Source organism: Vulpes vulpes, chromosome 12, assembly GCF_048418805.1.
Source record: "Vulpes vulpes isolate BD-2025 chromosome 12, VulVul3, whole genome shotgun sequence".
In the NCBI taxonomy this organism is placed as follows: domain Eukaryota; kingdom Metazoa; phylum Chordata; class Mammalia; order Carnivora; family Canidae; genus Vulpes; species Vulpes vulpes.
The window spans coordinates 183,051,274-183,073,387 of NC_132791.1; the positions used below are offsets into that span (position 1 = coordinate 183,051,274).

General features: G+C 45.6%; 1 protein-coding gene across 1 annotated transcript in view; it reads left to right on the forward strand.

Moving 5' to 3' along the window:
* RANBP10 (RAN binding protein 10) overlaps positions 1-22,114 on the forward strand; it is a 71,940-nt gene that overhangs the window by 26,392 nt on the left and 23,434 nt on the right. Inside the window, exon 3 of the mRNA XM_026011519.2 lies at positions 494-546. Within this exon, the coding sequence (XP_025867304.1) occupies positions 494-546 (53 nt within the window). The remainder of the gene's footprint in view (positions 1-493; positions 547-22,114) is intronic.

A 22,114-nucleotide genomic window follows, 5' to 3' on the forward strand; every position in this document is an offset into this window, starting at 1 on the left:
GGGCCTGATCCCAGAGGCCCAGGATTGAGTCCCACTCGGGCTCCCTGCATGGAGTCTGCTTCTCCCTTTGCCTGTGTCTCTGCCCCCGCCCCTTTGTGTCTCTCATGAATAAATAAAATCTTAAAAAAAAATAAAAAGAAAATAAAGATGTGAAGCTTCTGTAAGAACCACTTAGTGTATTAAGAGTCTCTATATTCGGGACACCTGGGTGGCTCAGGGGTTGGGTGTCTGCCTTCAGCTCAGGGTGTGATCCCAGGGTGCCAGGATCGAGTCCCATGTCGGGCTCCCTTCATGGAGCCTGCTTCTCCCTCTGCCTGTGTCTCTGCCTCTCTTTCTCTCTGTCTCTCTTATGAATAAATAAGTGGAATCTTTAAAAAAAAAAAAGTCTCTGTATTTGTTGCTTTTCCGTTTTTCTTTTACCAAGAAATATTTTAGAAGGGAGGCACATAACCATTTGCTAACCAAAAATTTTGTGTGTGTGATTTTTTTGAAGGTACATGGGAATAGGACTGTCAGCTCAAGGCGTCAACATGAACAGACTTCCTGGTGAGTCACTGGTTAAGAGAATATTTGTTCTGCTCTCCTGATCCATTCTATGATGAGAATCATGGTAGCAGCCAAGAGGATAGAGTGAACTTTGCTGCCTGCCTTACCCAAAGCCGGGTCATAAGGTGGAAGATCATAAAACTTGGCCATGGGTGGGATGGTATGGGCAGTGATTTCAGGAAACTTTCTTCTGAAACTGAAGAAGAGAGAGAGAGAGAGGCAGAGACACAGGAGGAGGGAGAAGCAGGCCCCACGCCGAGAGCCCGACACGGGACTCGATCCCAGGACCCCAAGATCGCGCCCTGGGCCAAAGGCAGGCTCTAAACCGCTGAGCCAGCCAGGGATCCCCGCAGCTGTGTAATTTTTAAAGATTATTTATTTATTTACTAGAGAGAAAGAGAGAGAGTTCATGCCCTTAAGCAGGGAAAAGAGAATGAGGGGGAGGAAGAGAGGGATAAGGAGACTCTGCATTCAGTGGAGAGTCCAACACTGGGCTTGATTTCAAAACTGAGATCATGACCTGAGCCGAAATCAAAAGTTGGCCACTTAACCAACTGAGCCATCCAGATGCCTCTTAATCTTTTTCTTACTCCAAATGTGCTCTTTGAACTTTTGCACTGCCTTCATGGCAGATAAAAGAAGCGTATTATATGGAAGTAACTATTATAATGTTATTAGATGTCACTTTAAGCAACCCTGAACATTGGTTAAATGAATTTTTGTTAATCCACAGAAAAGAATACTATGCAGCTATGAAGAGAATGAGGAGGTTGTTTAGGTACTGATTTGGAGTCATGTCTAGAATATATTGTTAAGTGGAAAATATAAGCCATAGAACAGTGTATAATATGCTACCAAATGTGCAAAAATAAAAAAGGCAAAATGAATGTATCTGTACTTGCTTGTACATGCATTGAATATCTTTGGAAAGCTTCGGAAAAACTTATAATATCGGTTATCTCTTGGGAAGGGACAGGGTGGCTAGGGATAGGACTAGAAAGATTTTTCACTTTCAGAACTTTCACATTTTCTCTCTTGTGAATATATTAGTCTGTTTTAAAAGTATGAATAGGGGATACCTGGGTGGCTCAGCAGTTGAGTGTCTGCCTTCAGCTCAGGGCTTGATCCTGGGATTTGGGATCTGGGATCAAGGCCCGCAACAGGCTCCCTATGGGGAGCCTTCTTCTCTCTCTGCCTGTGTCTCTGCCTCTCTCTCTCTCTTTCTGTCTCTCATGAAAAAATAGATACATCTTAAATTTATTTATTCATGAGAGACACATAGGGAGGCAGAGACATAGGCAGAGGGAGAAGCAGGCTCCCTGCACGGAGCCGATGCGGGACTCAATCCTTGGGCCCCAGCATCACCATCTGAGCTGAAGGCAAATGCTTAACCACTGAGCCACCCAGATGCCCTAGATTCATCCTAAAAAAAAAAAAAAAGTATGAATAGAATTAAACAAAAACAAGTGCTGTTGTGCAAGGAGTCCTCACATGTCTTTCAGGTGGATTGGGAATATAGCATTTTACTATGTGCTAGGCTTGGTATTCTAAATTCCACATGCTCATCCTTCTTGAGTAAGAACTATTTTTTGCATGGCTCATTTGGTTCAAGATCCATGGAGTAGAGTAGATGAGGTAGGAGGGGGAGGTTCAAGGTCTACCTAGGCAAACTTGAATTTCTTCAAGATAGAGCCCTGTGGAGCTGGCCTGGTTTGTTTGCATTGTTCATAAGATGGGCTTTTTGACCCTCTCTGGGCCAGTTGGAAGCCAGCTGCTGGTCATGTGTTTTGATGTTGTGAATGTAACATTGTAGAGAAGTCCATCTGGGGCCCTTGTGCAATCAGACTGCACCTAGGCGCAAGATGTGGGCCTGTAGGGAGAAGGGACCTGGACATAGTGGATGAGGTGAGAGTCCCTACATTAACATATCAGGAGAGTTGGCACCTTTTTTAACATCCTCAGTGGCACATCTCTTGTTTGGCAGGAGAAAGGGGCCTCTGTGGATGTTGTACCTATTTTCATTTCATTCTGCCTGCCAGCTCTGAGGGCTTTCCTTCCTGCCGTATCTGTTAATCTCCCTGATTAGTCCTTAAGGTAGTAAGTAGGAATCAGAATGCAGCTAGATAGGGGTTCTTCCTAGGAAGGATGGATGCCTCTGGCTTTCCCAGGATATAGGGCTGGTTGAATGGGTGGGAAGACCTAGCACAGGACAGATGTAGGGATAGAGGGGAGACATTCCTCTTAGGAATAAGTGTCCTGCTGCTGTTCATCCTGCTGGATTTGGAAGATCACAATCCCCTTTGACACTTTCCATTTTCTGGGATTGCTTTTTTTGGTATGTGTTTGGGGGTTAATGAGCATACATTCTCCAAAACTGAAATTATCACCATTCATAAAGAGTTGGACCTGAAATTCCTAGGATGTATTCCAGTGGGGACATGAGATGGAGGATGATGGCAGCCTTTCTACCAGTTGCTTTTGATTTCCAAGAGACCTTTGGTTGTAATGAAAGCTCTGTTTGGATATATGGTTGGTGGGAGGTGATGATGGTGGCCTAGGCTGGGTCTAGAATTTGAGACTTTAGTGTTAAATTCAGATGAGATGTTTAGCGTTGATGTATCTTTTTGATAGATACTGGTGTGTTTGATGGAGGTGGTTGGAGAGGTTAGTGTGGCTTTACAGGGGTGATCAGCCTCGTGTTGAGAAACATATAGGAGTTTGCTAGGTGGGTCTGGGTGGTGGTAAGGCCTATGGGTAGATCTATAAGTTGCCTAGTGTGATGGGATGGCTTCCTGGGAACAGTCAGGATGACCCGGTTGAAGAAAGTCTTATATTCCATGTCAAGGGGCCTAAACTTCTTTATTTAAGCAGTGGGGGCTAAAGGAGTGTCTTAAGCATAGGCAAAATGCTAGCAGGTTTGCTAAGAAGTAACTAGTTCAAGTGAACTAGTGTAGAGGAGGCCTTCCAGAGGGGTAGAGGCTAAGCTGGGCTGCCTGGGCAGTGAGAATTATGAGTTTAGGCATGTGATGGAACTTCAGGAGGTGCTAGATAATGGCTTAAAAAGGGACTCCTTTTCCTTATTTTGAAATACTTACTTGGAAGCATTTAATCAGAAGTGAACAGTTATATTTATAAGCGCCTTATGGGTGTATTTTGTGATAACTCAGTATATCTTGCTTAGTTGAGAAGAATCCTACTAGGTCATTGGGAGGGGTCCTTAATTTCATGGCTGTATATGTAGATTACTTTTGATTTGTAAGTTTAGAAAAATTTATCAACAAATCCATCAGAGCCAATTGGTCTTTTGGCAAGGACATTTTGAAGACTCCCTTCCTCTCTTGTTAGCTTGTTCAAGTAAGTTCTTTCTTATGGCATCACTTTCAATATATTCTGCTTTGGCCACCTGATTCTCTTTATAGGAAAATGGCTATGATGAATATTATCAAAACCTAACAAAGAGGCTCCTGGTTGGCTCAGTGTAGAGCACATGACTCTTGATCTCAGGGTTGTGAGTTCAAGCCTTATGTGGGATATAGAGATTACTTAAATAAATAAAACTTTAAAAAGATATATTTATTTGAGAGAGAGAAAGTACATGCAGGGCGAGGGACACAGGGAGAGGGAGTTGGAGAAATGAAAGACACACACACACAGAGAGAGAGAGAGAGAGAGAGAGGCAGAGACACAGGCAGAGGGAGAAGCAGGCTCCACCCGGGGAGCCCGACGTGGGACTCAGTCCCGGGTCTCCAGGATCATGCCCTGAGTCAAAGGTGGTGCTAAACCACTGAGCCACCCGGGCTGCCCTAGCAGGAGAGAATCTTAAGCAGACTCTCTGCTGAGCAGTGAGCTGGATGCAGGGCTCAATCCCACGACCCTGAGATCATGACCTGAGTGAGACACTCAGGTGCCCCAATAAATAAAATAAAAAAAACAACAACAAAACGCAACCTAAAAAAATCTTCATGATTGATCTTTTAAACTAATTTAATCCCTTTTGTTAGTTTTTAAAAAAGATTTTATTTATTTATTCATGAGAGACACAGAGAGAGGCAGAGACACAAGCAGAGGGAGAAGCAGGCTCCCTGTGGGGAGCCTAATGCAGGACGCTATCCAGGACCCCAGGATCACGACCTGAGCCGAAGACAGATGCTCAACCACTGAGCGAGCCATCCAGGTGCTCCATTTTGTTAATTTTTTTTTTAAAAGATTACTGTTACCAAACTATTATTTATTCCTTTTTTTTTTTTTATTGAGATCTAATAAATATACCATAACATTCACCAATTTAAAGTGTGCATTTCAGTGGTTTTAGTGTAGTCACAAATTTGTGCTACCATAGCCTCTAATTCCAGAACATTTTCATCACCCTAAAGAGAAACTCGATACCCATTAGCAGTCATTCCTTTATTCTCCTTTCCTGTAGCCTCTGAAAACCACTAATCTACTTTCTGTCTCCATGGTTTTTCCTTTTCTAGACTTCCATTGATTTCATATCAATGGAGTCATATAACAGGTGGCCTTTTGTGACTGGCTTCTTTCACTTAGCATAATGTTCTCAAGGTTCATCTAATTTTATTCCTTCTTACGGCCAAATAATATTCTATTATATGGATATATCACATTTTGCTTATCCATATGTCTGTTGATGAATATTTGGAATTTTTTGATGAATATTTGGACGGTGTCTACTTTTTGGCTGTTATGATTTATGCTATAAACACTTATGTACAAGTTTTCTTATGGACATATGTTTCATTTGATTGTGTACCTGGGAATAGAATTGCTGGGTCATGTGATAACACCTTTTATATAAGGCTTTGATCCATTTAGTTTTTGTTTATGCTGTGAGGTAAGGATCCAGCTTCATTCATTTGCATGTGGCTATCCAATTGTCTTAGCATCAGTTGTTGAAAAGACTATTCTTTCCTTACTGAATCATCTTGGTATCTTTGTTGAAAATCAGTTGAGCTGGAGATGCATGGATTTTTTTTTTCTGGATTCTCAATTCTATTCCACTGATCTATATATTTGTCCTTGAGCCTGTACCATACTCTCTTGATTATGGTTGCTTTGTAGAAAGTTTTGAAATTGAGAAGGATAAATCCTTTAATTTTTTTTCTTTTTCAGGTATGTTCTGGCTTTTTTGGTTCCCTTGCAATTCCATATGAATTTTATTTTATTATTATTATTTTTAAGATTTTTATTTATTCATGAGAGACACACACAGAGAAAGACAGAGACATAGGCAGAGGGAGAAGCAGGCTTCCCACAAGGAGCCTGATGTGGGACTTGATCCTGGATGCCAGAATCATGCCCAGGGCTGAAGACGGACGCTCAACTGCTGAGCCATCCAGGCGTCTTGTATTTTAATTTTCTTGCTAATAAAGATAAGTGTTCATTGTTAGATATTTTTTCTTTTTTTTTTTAAATAAAGATTTTATTCATTCATTCATGAGAGACAGAGTGAGAGAGGCAGAGACACAAGCAGAGGGAGAAGCAGGCTCCATGCAGGGAGCCCGACATGGGGACTCGATCCCGGGACTCCAGGATCACACGCTGGGCCGAAGGCAGCCGCGAAACCGCTGAGCCACCCAAGTACCCCCAGATATTTTTTTCTAAGTACTACTTTACTTATTACAAATTTTTAAAAAAGATTTTATTTCAGAGAGAGAGAGAATAAGAGAGAACATGAGTGGGGGGAGGGGCAGAGGGAGAGGGAGAAGCAGACTCTGCACTGAGCAGGGAGCCTATATGGCTTCATCCCAGGACCCTGGGATTATGACCTGTGCTGAAGGCAGTTGTTTAACCAACTGAGCCACCCAGGCACCCCTCACAATTTTTTTTAAAATTAATTTGTTTATTTAAGAGAGAAAGAGTGGGAGTGCACACATGTGCACATGAGCAGGAGGATGAGGGGCATAGGGAGGAAGAGTCTTAAGGAGACTCCCTGCTTAGCATGGAGCCTGATTTGGGGTTCAAACTCATGACTTTGAGATCATGACCTGAGCCAAAACTAAGAGTCAGATCCACCACTCATGTGCTGCCTCTACTTAGAACTTTTGATATGCTGTTTTTTTTTTGTTTTTTAGATTATTTATTTATTTGACAGAAAGAGAGCATAAGCAGGGGGAGCAGTAGGCAGAGGGAGAGGGAGAGGGAGAAGCAGATTCCCGAGCAGAGAGCCTGACATGGGTCTTGATCCCAGGACCCTGGGATCATGGCCTAAGCCAAAGGCCAATGCTTAACTGAGCCACCCAGGCACCCCTGTTATGCTGTTTGAGTTGAGCTTTTCATTTTAGGGTATTTATTATATCCCTTATTCTTGATTTTCTTCCTTTTTTTTTAAAAAATATTTATTCACTCATGAGAGAGAGAGGGGCAGAGAGAGAGGCAAAGGGAGAGGCAGGCTCCATGCAGGACTTGATCGTGGGGCTCCAGGATCACGCCCTTGGCCGAAGGCAGGTGCTAAACCGCTGAGCCACCTAGGGATCCTCTCTGTTTTCTTCCTGACCCAGGTTATATTCAAGACTGTAGAGTGCCTTGTAATTTTCACATGATTGAACATTATTTATTTGTTTAATTGGCCGAGCCTGACCTTATTCCATCATGATCAGGAATATGAAGTGGTCTGCCTTTTATTTTTGGTATTTTTAAAGTTATTTTTATTTATTTATTTATTTATTTATTTATTTATTTATTTATGACACACAGAGAAAGGAAAGACACAGGCAGAGGGAGAAGTAGGCTCCCTCAGGGGAGCTCAATGTGGGACTTGATCTCAGGACCCCAGGATCACTCCCTGGGCCAAAGGCAGATGCTCAACCACCGAGCCACTCAGGTGTCCCATGGTCTGCCTTTATTTTTTTTATTTTTTTATTTTTTCCATGGTCTGCCTTTAAAAAAAACTTGTGTAATGCTGATTTATACTCCAGAACATCAGATTTTATGAAATAGATAGGTACAGATTTTGTTCTCGATCTACCATAGAGTTTTCTATACATTTTTTTCTCACTCATTTATATATTCAGGATATTTTACGAATTTGTTACCAAAAGGCATAAGAAATTTTGAAAATAACGTCACCTGGAACCTTGTCCCTAAGGGCTAAGGGTTTAAGATTAAAGGGTTTAAGCAGCTGTGGGCCTAATGGTTGGTGCTGGGTCAGGGAAACAGGTGGTACAGGGAGCCCCTGAGCAATTTAAGCAAAGATGTGATATGCCCGGTTTGTAGGGGTAAGGGCAGGAATAGGTGGAGGGAGGCCAGTTAGGAGACTGTCAGGGTGGCCCAGAAGAACACGGTGGTATCTTAGACTAGAGACATGGGGAGAAGAGAGCAGAATTGGGCCCCGTGGGAAATAATTCATCTGGCTTGGTGTCTTCAGAGTAGGGGATGGACAGACTGCAAACCACTAGTGTTGTGCCTTCAGGATTTTCCTGATAATTTGTTTCAAGAATTCTTTTATTAATAAAATGGCCTGAGGATAGCCATTTTAGATGCCAAATCTCACTGTCACTCAGAGCAAGTATCAGAGTGCAAGTCAAGCAGTGCAGCCCCTGTCTGAGTTGGTCTAAGAAGAAGGTAACTTAGTCCAGCCTTGGCCTACCCAGGTGGTGCTGCTGTTAAGAAGTACCTGGCCTTTGGCTCTTTTTTTTTTTTTTTTTTTTTTTTGGCCTTTGGCTCTTAATCCTGCCTTTCATGAGTCCTCAGAAGAGAAGCTTATGAAGAAGGAAAGGTCCAAGTGTAGAACTGAAGCCACTTTTCTTATGGTTCCTGATCTGATTGAGTGAAACAAATAACAGATGATGGACTTGCCTGAGACAGAGAGCCTCCACTCCTCTCTGTCTGAAGTAAGTGATTCTTGACGGTAGGAAATAACCTCTCTCTCTCTGTCTCTCTCTCACACACACAGTCTCCCTCCCTCACTCCCTCCATCCCTCCCTCCCTTTCTTCTCTACCCTGGGCTACTTGTTTCTCCGGTTGCTTTGCATCTTGTTCCTGATTACAGCAGCTGAGTGAAGTAGGTGTGGAGGCAGTTGAGGCAGTTCTCTCTCTCTTTGAAGGACCCAAAGACTGTGGCCTGTGAATAGTTGATTGTGCTTTCCAAGGCCTGCAGGTCTAGTTGAAAAGTAGCCAGTGAGCCATCCAGGCAGTTATACAACTCACTTTTTTGTCTCACTCTATCTTTGAGGAGGTCATACCTCCAGAAACCTTAGTACTTTATTTAAGGTCCAGCACACAGTGAACCTGCTTGCCCCAAACTAAGTTTATCTTCCTGTAAAACCCAGATCCTCTTGCTTTCCTTGTGTCCACTGAGTTACTGTTCACCCTAGTGCCCAGGTGGCACTCTTCAGAGTAATCCTCATACTGTCCCTTTCCTCTTCTCACAGCTCTGCCATTCCCCAAGTGTGGCTTTATTTTTTATTTTTTATAAAGATTTTATTTATTCATTCATGACAGAGAGAGAGAGAGAGGCAGAGACACAGGCAGAGGAAGAAGCAGGCTCCATTCAGGGAGCCTGATGCAGGACTCGATCCCAGGACCCTGGGATTACGCCCTCAGCCGAAGGCAGTCACTAAACCGCTGAACCACCCAGGCGTCCCCCCTTCTCTGTATGTTAGAGCTCAGTGCTGTTGAGCCAACGATGGGCTCACATTTAGTCATGTGAGGAAACAGATCTTTAGAGTTGTGGTCAGCTTGTGGAGCAGTATGTAGCTCAGTGGTTAAGAGCATGGATCCGGAGCCACATGTTTGCATTTACATCCTGGCAGCTATGTAACCTGAGATAAGTTACATAACTGCCCTGTGCCTCTCTTTTCCCCATCTGTAAAATGGAAGCATTAGTAGTATGTAACTCACATAAGGAATGGTTATGAGAATTTAGTGAGTTCATGTATGGTGCTTAGAATAGTGCCTAATATGGGACACTGGTTGATCTTTCACCCCAGGATGTATAGGGCTTCACGGAAGTCTGCCAGGGACTGCTCAGTCCCTCCTAATATGGCTCAGTGGTTGAGCATCTGCCTTTGGCACTAGTCATGATCCCGGAGTCCTGGGATCAAGTCATGCATTAGATTCCTCACAGGGAGCCTTCTTCTCCCCCTGCCTAAGTCTGTCTCTGCCTCTCTCTGTGTGTCTCTCATGAGTAAATAAATAAAATCTTAAAAGAATAGTGCCTAATAAAAAAGGAAGATATTCGTTAGCTTTTGTTGTAATTGAGAAAAAGTATTTTTTCCTACCTGAAGAAGGAAGTACCTATACATTTAAAGGTCTTAAATAAACAAGTACAGTTCTTTTATGAATGTTTATATATCAGAGTGGAGTTGAGTGTAATCAAAACTACATTTTCTTTCTAGTGCTTGTGTTTTCTGTATTTGAGGAGCCATGTTAGTACATGTTAACTGGAGTTGAATTACGGAGGATGAGATGGCATAGCAAAGAAAGTCAAGATGTTGATGTTTCAAGTGTTTTCTTGTAGGTTTTCCAATATTGGCTTAACAAGTACGTCTTTGCCTCTGGTGCTATCAGGAGTAAGGGGTAGCCACTCTCTGGTCTTGCTTGGTTCTGGGAGCAGATGATAACAGAGAGTACCTTTTATGAGACTGGTGGCCAGACTTTCCCAGGAACGGGGCATGTCTCAGCTTGCGTGGTCGGAAGTTTTGATGTTTACCTTTTGTAAGATGTTTTTGGCCTCCATTAAATGTGAAACCAAGGAACACATGTGATCCAAAATAAGAATATCAGAATCCTTGGCCAAATGGCTTGAAAGCAAGGCAGGACGATCAACAGGCAGGTGAGTACCTGCAGCCCGACCCTCCCATGAGCTGGCAGCAAGCAGCATGGACTGAGATCCCTGGATTGAGGAACCAGGGTGGAAAAGTCAGGGATGTAGATAGAGAGAGGGTTTGGGGCTCCTCCTAATCTTGGATACGTTGAAGGGGTTGAGGATAAGACAGATCTTCCTCTGTGCCTTGTCCCTCAAAGAGGGCCAGGGAGGGACACCTCTGTGGCTCAGCGATTGAGCATCTGCCTTTGGCTCAGGGTGTGATCCTGGAGTCCCGGGATCGAGTCCCACATTGGGCTCCCTGCATGGAGCCTGCTTCTCTCTGTGTGTGTCTCTCATCAATAAATAAAAATCTTAAAAAAAAAAAAAAAAGAGGGCCTGGGAGACTCAGGCTTTGTTGATAGGTAGCCCCATCTGTCTCAGAGCTGGGTAGCTGGTAATTTCCACCTTACCATTTCTGTGCAGGAGGCAGCTGTTCTCTTGGTTTGGCATATACTACCTTAATTACTACAACCTCTCAAAGGAGAACCTTTGAGGCTTACTTATTTCAAACTGTTGGAAAAGAAGCAACTCCACAGCTGGGGGCTGGGGGTGGGGAGGTGCATATCTTCTGAAGCAGATGGCACCTCTAAGCTACTCCCTGGTGGGAGGGTGGGGAGGGTTATAAGGGGACTGTCTGCCTTGCTCCCACAGGATGGTCATGTTCAAGTGAACATCCTTTCCTCCCCCTAGAGCTTACCTGACCAAAGCCTACCCTGAATGGTCTGTTAGGAGTATGCCCCTGTGTGTGTCCTGATCTTGGGGCTGGGGCTTGCTTCTGCTGGGTAGGACACATTCTGCAGATAGCCAGCATTTCACGTTTGCATGTGCCATGGGAGAGGAACAGCAGAGAGCAGAGATGAGGGCAGAACATGGGTATCTACGTCAGGTTCATGAGTGCAGAGGCTAGCCCCTGTCAGTGTGGCATGCACTGACGGTAAATAACAGGGTGTTCAGTATCCTTTCTTCCTACCCTTGTAACTTGCAGCATAAGGTATCTGCTTAGTGCAGATACCAGTCACAGGTGGCTTTGCTCAGTGGATGCCTTAAAGGTTACTGGCATGTAGGTGGGTTTCCAGTACTCTGAAAATGCTGTTTGTCTCTACCCACCAAGTAGGCACTGCTTCTGTCCCACTCCATTTAGTCTGAAGACCCTGTTCCCCTCAGTTCATGAGCCCCCTTCATGTCTACCTATAAATACCACCTGTCTGTGGATATCTTTCACCCCAGGATCTACAGGGCTTCACAGGAATATGCTAGGGGGCTGCTCAGTCCCTCCGTGAGTCCAGTTGGTGAGTTGAACCATCAGGGCCCCACTGGGAATCTGGGTGTACCTCCTCCGGTTCATGGCAGAGCACCTGGAAACAGGCCTCAGTAACACTGGGATGATTGTAGGCACCATGCAAACCTCCCAAGTGAGTGCCAGCTTAGGCTGGTAGAAGGAAGAAGCCAACCGGTGATGACCTTGCAGTTCAAGCCTATAAGGTGCCCCAAAGTAGTCCTGTCTAGAAAAGGCAGGCAGCCAGGAGATTCTCTGAAGCCCCTGGAGCAGCTGCCCAGGACCAGAGCTGTGAGAAGAATAGGTTGGGGTTTCTGTGCCTAGTGCTGTCCAGCCCCTCACTGCCTTGTTCATTCTGTTCTTTCTCTGAGATACCCTTGGGAAATTACCGGGATGGGAGTGGAGGGGTAGATAGCCAGGTTCCACTGGGGAGTCCAGAAAGGAGCGTGGTTTGGCATTTGGGGCCCTAGGGTCAGGTAGCTGTTCAAAATCCCTGGTTGTTTCCATGGTAGTTAATGGTGCCAGTGCCATAGGTCCTGCCGTAGTCCCTGCTGTGGAGCTTGTTTCATGTAAGAGGGCCTTTGCTTCCCTGCTACTCCTCCCTGGGCCAGCAGCGCCCTTGGCCCCATAGTGAGCCAAGTCATGGTCCTTTTCTCTGGGCCTCTTCCCTCACCCACAGGAAGACCTGTATTTCCATAACATATCAGGGCTGCTTGGCAGCCTTTTGAAGTGTGACAACTCAGCCAGGCATGGAAATTATTATTCCTAGTCCTGGAGATTTCTTGTCTACACTATCCTATTTTCTTCTTCTAAAAACCATCTCCTACCTCTGTAGCAGAGGTAAAAATTATGGATTTAAGACTATTTTGCAGGACAAGTTAAGTCCTTTGAGGTAAGAGGGTTCATCAACAGTAGAGGGGCCAATTCTGAAACCTGAATTTGCCAGGCTCTGAAAACAGAGATTCTCCAGTGTCCTCTGGTATGGTTGGAGGTCAGGGCCACCACAGAGTGGAGCTGACTGGGAACTAGTTATTGGTCAAATCCTTGCTTCTTTAGTGCTGATCAAGAGTCTGTCTTCTAGGGGTTCTGGAAGTACTGCATCACCATGCCTGGGTCTCCATTTGGGAAGGGTTTTGCATATGACTGTCTCTCAGGATCTGGCAATGTGTGCAAAGTTACAGTCTCCTACACTGACTTTTCCCAGAGGTTCAAAAGGAGCTCAGTGGAGACAAGGAAAAGACCCAGTGGGGCAGCTGGGGTGGCTCAGTGGTTTAGCGCCACCTTCAGCCTGCAGCATGATCTTGGAGACCCGGGATTGATTCCCATATCGGGCTCCCTGCATGGAGCCTGCTTCTCCCTCTGCCTGTGTCTCTCTGCCTCTCTCTCTCTCTGTGTGTGTCTCTCATGGATAAATAAATAAAAAATCTTTAAAAAAAAAAAAAAAAAGGAAAAGACCCAACTCTAGAGGAGAGATACCAAGGCCTAGGAACTGAGATTGCCCCACAGGTTTGTGGGACAGTGCTTTCCTTAGCCTGATTCAGCGTGGATGACAGATCCTGCCTGTCCTATGGGAGCCTGAAGTATAGGTGGATAGCTCTGTCAGATATAGCAGGTGCTACTTGAGTCATATCCTAGCCAGACCTGCTAGACTCATCCTGGCTTCCCTGCGCCTCCTCTGGCCTATTTCTTTTGGAGTAGGGAAGGAGTATGACTATTGGAAGACCCGTTTTATGCAGGTGCTGGATATACAGGCCCTCGCCTTGATCATGGTTTCAAGCTGACACCTGCCTCTATCTCAGTGTAGAGCCTGGATCCCATATCCAGGGGCAGGCAGCACTAGTATGAGCCTCTTGTGTCACCAACTACCTGCAGAGCAGACCCCCGGGGCACCTCTGACCCCACTGGCCTGGAGCTGCCAGAGGCATAGCTTTAGGGATGTGTAGATCCTGTTCCTTGGTCCCAAGATTCTGAGAGTTTGGGGTAGCAGCCTTCTGAGTACTATGATGGGCCTTCTTTGATGCCACCTTGCTGCATCTGCTGAGTGAAAAGATCTCTCTTGCTTTCCCATTATTCATGGTTGAGCTGCTCTAGGCAGTGGGGCCTGTCAGATTTTTAATGATATTTGAGGTTTGCGAAAAATATTTGTCTGATGGATTTCCAAGGATGGATGGTTCTGAGAGAATGACCATCCTTGAGAAGCAGCCCTGCCAGGAGGTCTCCCAAGACACATGTGTTCTCTTCACAGCAACCTCAGGCTCAACAAGCACCCTGGCCAAGCTAGCCCAGCATTTTCAATCCATAGCCAGTCTTAACGTGCCATTTTGAGAGCCACTGGGCATGGCTGCTGAGCCCTGTCAAGTGCTCTGAAGGCCAGGTGACCTCTCAGGAAACTGGGGACAAGCAAGAGTGGTGCAGGCCTGGGGCTGCCATTGGTGGGCTGTTAGTTAGGAGAGATGGGTGGTAGTGACCAGCTCCACCCCTGCTTGCTCTCTCAGGGAAAAAAGAAGTAAGAAGTCTGAAGTGCCCAGGATTGACCATGAAGCTGGTGTTAGGAATGGAGAGGGAAGGTAAACTCAAGGGTGAGTGCCTCCTGAGGATTGCTGTTCCATAGCCGTTTTCGTTTCGTTTAATTCTCTCACCAACCCTGAAAGAATTCAGTCGAGAACTCTGAGGGCCAAGTGAGAAAACCGGGATTCAAACCCAGGGCTGTCTAGTCCCAAAGCCCAAAGGTGACTAGGACTCATTTATTGAGAAGAGATGGCTGGCTTGATAGCAAGACCAAGGATTAGGCAAGCTTTCTGAGGCTGGACTCTGTATGCTGGTCAGTCATGCTCCAGGACTAGAACCTAATGGGTAGGCACAGCACCAGACTCCTTTCCAGGTTTTGTGCTAATTTGCTGATGACGCAGAAATCTTTCTACTTGGCAGTGGGAGGCCTCTCCATTCCTAGTTCCCTGGGACTGAGGCCCCCAACATGTCCTGGCAGATGGAAGTTGCATGTAGTGGGCTCCTGGAGCAATCATGCTGGAGTCTCTGGCACCCCCATGGGAGTTTCCTTCCTTCTGGACACTGTAACCAGGGATGGTGTCTGGGAGTGCCAAGATGATGAACCATTTCCTTTCCTCAGCCACTCCCACACTTCTCTGGGGGAGACTTCCCCTCTGAATGATAATGGAAGGGGAAGTGGGTGGTGCCAAAGCATCTGAAGTGGGCACCTAGGGCCTCTTGGCCCTAAAAAGGCTTGGCTTCCCCTTGCATCACTGGCCTCTGATAGGTGTCTGATGTGGCAGGCTTTTCTGTGTGGGTGCCAGGCTTGCTACCCATTTGTTCTCTCTAGGAGTGACAAAGCTTATTCTCTTTGGAGAGAAAAGAATGGTTAGTTGGGTGGCATTTATGTCAGAATGGTGTGCTCATGGCAGTCCCAGCCATCCTCTGACTCAGAGCCACCTAGACCTGACTTCCTATAGGGCCTGACCCAGGCAGCTGTGCCCCATTGTCTCTTTCTGGTCCTCACATCCCACTGTCCTCTCAGACAGCTGGCTTCAGTCCTGTGGTAAGGGTGACAATTCTCATTCCTGGCCATATCACTCCAGCCCCACACCAGGCACATCCAGAGAGGGTGGTTGCTCCTGCTACCAACTTAAAAAGTGCCGACTTTGGCTTCAGGGGTTCTGCTTGGAGTTCTCTCCTGAAGCAGAGAGTGGTGGGGCTAGAGGGGAGGCTTACCCAGGCAGAGGTATGGGAGTGACCATAGCTACTGGACCTTCTTAATGGGAGAGGGGGGCTCAAAACCATGGATTCTTCCAGAGCCAGTAGAGGTATTTGCATCAGCTGCCTTGTTTCACAGAAGAGGAAACAGACTCAGAGAAGGCAAATGCCTTACCCAGGTGCAGAGCCAGGTCCACAGCCTATCTGTAGGCCTTCTAGGACCCAGAGGTGGCTTCACATTAATCTGTATAAGGGAGCAAGGTGCAGGCTGACAGCTTTAATTGCCTTCCTTTTCTTAAAAAGAAAAATGATAACAACAAAACTCCTCATAGTCAAGCCCAGAATTGTCCACCAGCAGTATGTCAGTCACAATGTGCTCTGACCAGTAACCATCTTATACTTCAGGCTTCCTGCCAGCCCTTGGACACGTTTTCCTTTTTACTTTAACAAAATTTCTTGAGCACCTACTGTGGGCCAGGCATAATGCAAAGTGGACAAAAAGATGCTTAGAAGTGGCCCCTTTAGCCAGAGAGCTTTGGTTGCTTCAGGGGAGAGAAACCCATGTCTCACCAGTTTGGTCAGCCAGAACTCAGGTAGGGTAAACAGGAGTAAGATGTCATGGACTCAAATGCTGTCTGGGATTTTTCTTTCTCTGTCTCTTGCACCTGCTTTGTGCTTATTAGCTTTAGTCTGTCAAACTGGCCTTCAACACGAGATTGAAACAGTGGCAGCACAGAGCTTTGAGAGACCCACTCTCTTCCCAACATCCCTGTAGAAAAATTCTAAGGTCTCTAAATGAGTTTGGGTCAAGGAGGAGGAGTTACTAGGATTAGCAGTCCCCACTGGAGACAGGGTTGGTGTAGGGGAGGACTTAGGTGAGTGCTATCCCCTAAAGAAGGGGAGCTTGAAGGGCAGCCCTGGTGGTTTAGCAGTTTAGCACCGCCTTTAGCCCAGGGTGTGATCCTGGAGACCCGGGATGGGATCAGGATTGAGTCCCATGTCGGGCTCCCAGTATGGAGCCTGCTTCTCTCTCTCTCTCTCTCTCTAATAAATAAAAATATATATATTAACAAAGGGGGCGGGAGCTCGCAGACAAATCCTAGCACTCCTTGTTTACCCACCTTACTGTTTGTTCTTGCAGCCTTGGGGGAGGGGTGCCCAGAGGGTTTGTGGCCAGTCCCTTCTCAAAGTTGATGGAATGCAGCTAGATAACAGTAGGGAGTAGTATTGGTCAGGTCAGCCCAGCTTGCAGTCCAGAAACCTTGTAGAGATTACCTGAAGATTTTTCTAATGGAGCACAGTTTTTGAGGAACTCAAGTGTTCTACTTTCACAGCATCTTCCTTTTTCCTGAGTTTGGATTGGGGGCCACCTCAAGAAGGAGGAGATAGTGGCTTCATCTTTGTGGGTACATTCTTGGTGCTCACCTGAGAGGAAAGGAGAACTGAGCTTCTGAGAGTGTCATCCGCAAGACCATAAGCCTTCATTTAGCCCTCTCAGTGTCTCAGTTTCATCAACCTTCAGATGGGGCTTGTTGTACCTGCTGATTGTTTGGAGACTCAGTGTTTCTTATAAGTAGACCTTGGGGCCCTTTGATAATACTGTCCAATTGCTCCCCCCTCACTTGGTAGAGAGAAGGGAACCAAGGTCCAAGGAAGCAAGTGGCTGCCCAGGGCCTGCCATCTTGGAAGAACAAAGCTTTATCCAGGACCAGACTGCATAAACCCTTCAGCCTTCTGCCCTGTCCTACAGGGCTACAGTGTCTTCCTGACAGAGGCCACACAGCCCTCTATAGGACCCTAGCGTGGACAACAATGGACTCTCTTCAGAATGTGCAACTGCAATTAGGTTTTGGCCTTAAAATTTTTCTCCTGTCTGATTCCTCAAGAACTGCTGGCTGTGCTAGTTAGTACCTTCTCCTCTCTGCTGTACAGCCTCTCAAGGCCTGGGGAGGAGAGATTCATGGAGGACGGGGCAACTTAAGCCCTTTCGAGTAACCTTGTGCCTTTTACCATCTCCTCATCTATTTTGGGCTTCTGGTGCCTTTTTCTATGTGTGTTCTGACCTTTCTAGTCCTTTACTGGCCTGAATTTTTCTCCCAAAGGAAAAACAGAAAGCCATTGTATCAGGACAGCACAGCAGGAAATTCCTCCAGTGAGTTCATTTTAAATTTTCTGTCGGCACCACTGGTTGTTTAGTGAGTGTCCCCATCACAGCCTTGAGCCTCTGGGATGAGCCATGGTCGTTCACCAGCTGTGTAGAGCCACCCACATGCCCAAACTTAATGTGTCTAAAAGGCCTGCTCCTTCTCTTAGTAGGTGGTACCACCGTCCACCCATTTGTCCAGGACAGAAACCTGAGGGGCATCCTTATTTGCTCTCAAACCAGCAGCACGCATGTCCAGTGAGTCTTGTTGACTCTGTTCCAAGTCTTTGTAAGTCTCTCTTGGCTCCAGCCCCACTGTCCATCTTTTCCTGTTTCTCAGTCACAGTGAACTCATTCCTTTTATCTCCAAAGTTTTTTTTCTGATTCTCTCGTCAAGCACACCTCTGCTTAGGGGTCATGCCTTGGTGAGGACTAACTTGACTCCTCTATCCTGGTCAGTCCGCATCCGTGCTCCCATTTCTAGCCCCATCACCTGGCTTTGTTTCCTTCAGAGCACATTTTATCTACTAGGTGTTTTCTTGTTTGGTTGTTGGTTTACTTATAGATTATGTCTTCTTTGCTGCTTTCACACTGCCCACCACCTCCAATTTGTTAGTTCCTTGGAGTTAGGCGGGCCTTTGTTAACTAATTGGTGGCAAGTGGATTGGTTCCTTGTTCTTCCTAGAGAATGGGAAGGTAGCACAGTGGCCCTGTATCAAGCTGCAGCTACTAAATGAAGTGTTTGACATTCCATTTTTCACCGCAAGCTAGCTTTCATACACATACATAGGCTCCTTCTATACACACCCGGGCTCTTAATTGTGTTTGGAAAAAACATTGGTTATAAAATGACAGCTTCAATTGAAGATACATTAAAACTCTACATTTTTCTTGCAAAACCTTTTAACTTCATAGCACTCTGAAGAGCAAGAGATAAAGAGCTGAGGTGTTGATTTTTTACACTGATCATTCCAGAAGCTCAGTAGCTTCATCAATAGCTTTGAGAGACCATTAGTTTCCTCTTTCTGCTGTAACAATAGTAGTGGCTTAAAATAATCATTTTAGGGGCCCCTGGCTGGCTCAGTCAGTAGAGCATGCAACTCTTGATCTTGGGGTTGTGAGTTCAAGCCCCACGGTGGGTGTAGAGATTACTGAAAAAAAAAAAAAATATCTAGAGGGAGGGCGCCTGGGTGGCTCAGTTGGTTAACCATCTGCCTTTGGCTCAGATCATGATCCCAGGTCCCAGCTTCAGGCTCTTCTCAGTGGGGAGTCTGTTTCTCCCTCTCCCTCTGTCCCCCTCCATTCATGGGTGCACGCTCTCTCTCTCTTTCTCTCTCAAAACCTTAATAAAATAAAATCTTTAGGGGCGCCTGGGTGCCTTAGTCAGTTAGGCATCTGACTCTTGATTTCCATTCTGGTCATGATCTCAGGATCATGGGATCCAGCCCTGCTTTGGGCTCTGCCGTCTACAGGGAGTCTGGAGATTCTCTCTCTCCCTCTCTCCCTTCCCCCTTTGCTTGCTCTTGCGCATGCTCTCTCTCTCTCTCTCCCTCAAAAATACATAAAAATAAATTTAAAAAATCTTTAAAAAAAATAATCATTTTGCAGTTCTGGAGGACAGAAGGCTTAAAATCAAGATGTCAACAGGGTGACATTGTTTTTAGAGGCTCTAGCAGGGGTAGAATCTGTTTCCTTGCTTTTTTTGCAAGGAAACTCACCTATGTTTCTTTCTTTCTTTCTTTCTTTCTTTTTTTTTTTTTTTTTAAGATTTTATTTATTCATGAGAGACACACACAGAGAGAGAGAGAGGGGGGGGGGGCAGAGACACAGGCAGAGGGAGAAGCAGGCTCCATGCAGGAAGCCCGATGCGGGACTCGATCCCAGGACCCTGGGATCATGCCCTGAGCCAAAGGCAGACGCTCAACCGCTGAGCCACCCAGGTGTCCCATCCCACCTATGTTTCTTAACTTGTGTCCCCATCTGTCTTCAAAGCCAACATTGCAGCATCTAACAATCTCTGCTTTCAGATCACCTTTTCTGGGACACCTGGGTGGCTCAGTGCTTGGGTGGCTCCCTTTGGCTCAGGTCGTGATCTGGGGATCCGGGATCAAGTCCCGCATCGGGCCCCTGCGGGGAGCTTGCTTCTCCCTCTGCCTGTGTCTCTGCCTCTCTCTCTGTGTGTGTGTCTCTCATGAATAAATAAATAAATATTTTTTTAAAAAATCACCTTTTCTGAGTAGACCCACTTGCCTCCTTCCTTCAAGGACCCTTGTGATTGCATTGCCACCCCATCTAGATTATCCAGGATAATCCAGTCTCCCATTTCAAGAGCCTTAACTTAAACACTTCTGGAAAAATCTTTTTTACCATATACAATCACATATTCACAGGTTCTGGGATTAGGACATGGACATGTCTGGAAAGCCTTATTCGGTGTACCACAGGGACTACGAATTTTCTTCCTTTGGGTCAATCTGTATAATTGAAAAATCATTTGGGAATTGAAAACAAAAACAGGAAAACTTAACTATTTTACAGACAACCTGAGTGATGGTGAATCTTGAATTGATTCTAAATTTTTTTTTTTTTCTATTTATTTATTTATGATAGTCACAGAGAGAGAGAGAGTCAGAGACACAGGCAGAGGGAGAAGCAGGCTCCATGCACCGGGAGCCCGATGTGGGATTCGATCCCAGGTCTCCAGGATCGCGCCCTGGGCCAAAGGCAGGCGCCAAACCGCTGCGCCACCCAGGGATCCCCTTGAATTGATTCTAAATAAGTATCTTTTTCTTTTAATGGAGCTCTTCAGTTTTTTATTTTCTTTATTTTTTTGCTCTTCAGTTTTTTAAAATTTAAAATCTATACTTACAACTCTATGGTAGTTTTGTCTAAATAATTACATAGTTTATTTTTGAAGAAAACCATTCAAAATATTTAATTTCTATTTTAGGTCTTTGGAAATGTAAGCATCTGTTGTTTTGGTGATAGTTAATGAACTCCGATATGTGGAGACAAAAATATCTCTCAAATACCCTTGAGTCATTGGCTTAACCACTAAGGAAATGCTTTTTTTCTGGGTAATTTCACTACTTTTAAGAAATCAAATGGCTATATTTTTTTAAAAAAGATTTATTTAAAATTGTAATGTATCCTAAAAAAAAAGATTTATTTATTTACTTTAGAGAGAGAGTGTGAGTGGAGGAGAGGGGCAGAGGGAGAGAAAATCCCAAACAGACTCCCCACTGAGTGCTGAGGCCAACTCGGGGCTTGATCTTATGACCTTGAGATCATGACCGAAGCCAAAACCAGAAACCCAAGAGTCAGATACTCAGCTGATTGAGCCATCCACGCTTTCCCAAATGGCCACATTATTATTAGGATTTCTAGAGTACCTACTGCTTCAATCTGAGAAAGCTAAAACAAAGAAAATCTTCTAGTTTTAGAAAGTCTTCTACCTTCTAGACAGTAAAATCTGCATATAAAATCTATCCTAGGGATCCCTGGGTGGCGCAGCGGTTTGGCGCCTGCCTTTGGCCCAGGGCGTGATCCTGGAGACCCTGGATCGAATCCCACGTCGGGCTTCCGGTGCGTGGAGCCTGCTTCTCCCTCCGCCTGTGTCTCTGCCTCTCTCTCTCTCTGTGACTATAATACATAAATAAATAAAAATTAAAATAAAATAAAATCTATCCTACAGGGTCATCCTTGTGTGAAAGAAAAACAGGCTAGGACAGGTCACCTGCACACGAACACTCAGACACGTGTGCATACATGTTTGTATCACCTCTCAGACTCCTGACATGCTGGGCACTGAAGGAACTGGTTTTGAGACTGTATGGCCCCTGCCTCAAGGAGCTCCTGTCTTGGCCAGGGAAGACAGACGGGGACAGTCACCAGTGCCTGATGACTTGAAAGGTTCGATAGGGGTCAGGATTGATCAGGAATGTGAGCAATATGCTGGGGGGCAGTGTTCCAAATAATGTTATGGAATCCTTCAAGGGGCAAGCGTTAGGATCATGATGCATTTAGGAGGTGGTGAGTGGTAGGCTTGGCTTTAGGGAAAGCTCAAGCGCCATTGAGGAGAGCCACACCTCTGTTCCTGGCACCCCAGGCCTTTGGAGCAGAAATTTGGGTTAATAACAGCCTAGCAGAACCCACTGTCCTAGGGGATTCCATGCTGAGAGCTTAGGCCTGTGGCCTAAAGTTATGTGTTCCTGTCTTTTTGTCTGGATCATGTATATGTTCTTTGATATGAGAAATGTAGCTTCCTGCTTAGGAAGCCTTTTCCAGTGGGCACTGGGTGGAAGTGTGTGTTCTGGTCAGCTGGCCTTGGCTGCCTGGTGAGGTGGGAAGTTGGGGGCACTCTGGAGAGGAGACAGGCATCTGCAGCCTTCAGGCAGGAGGTAACAGTCCCTATGTCTTCCTCTAGGGCTGAGGTCTGGGCTTTCCCCCATTTCTGGCCTGGAGGCCCCCTGACTCACTCAAGTCCAAGAACTGACATCCACAGCTGCCTAAAACCAGTGCATCTAACACCTCTCTTCAGGTGATGGATCAGGGACTTGGGGATGGTTTTACTGCCCAAGTGATCACCACCCCAAATGAGACAGGACCCATGACAGGA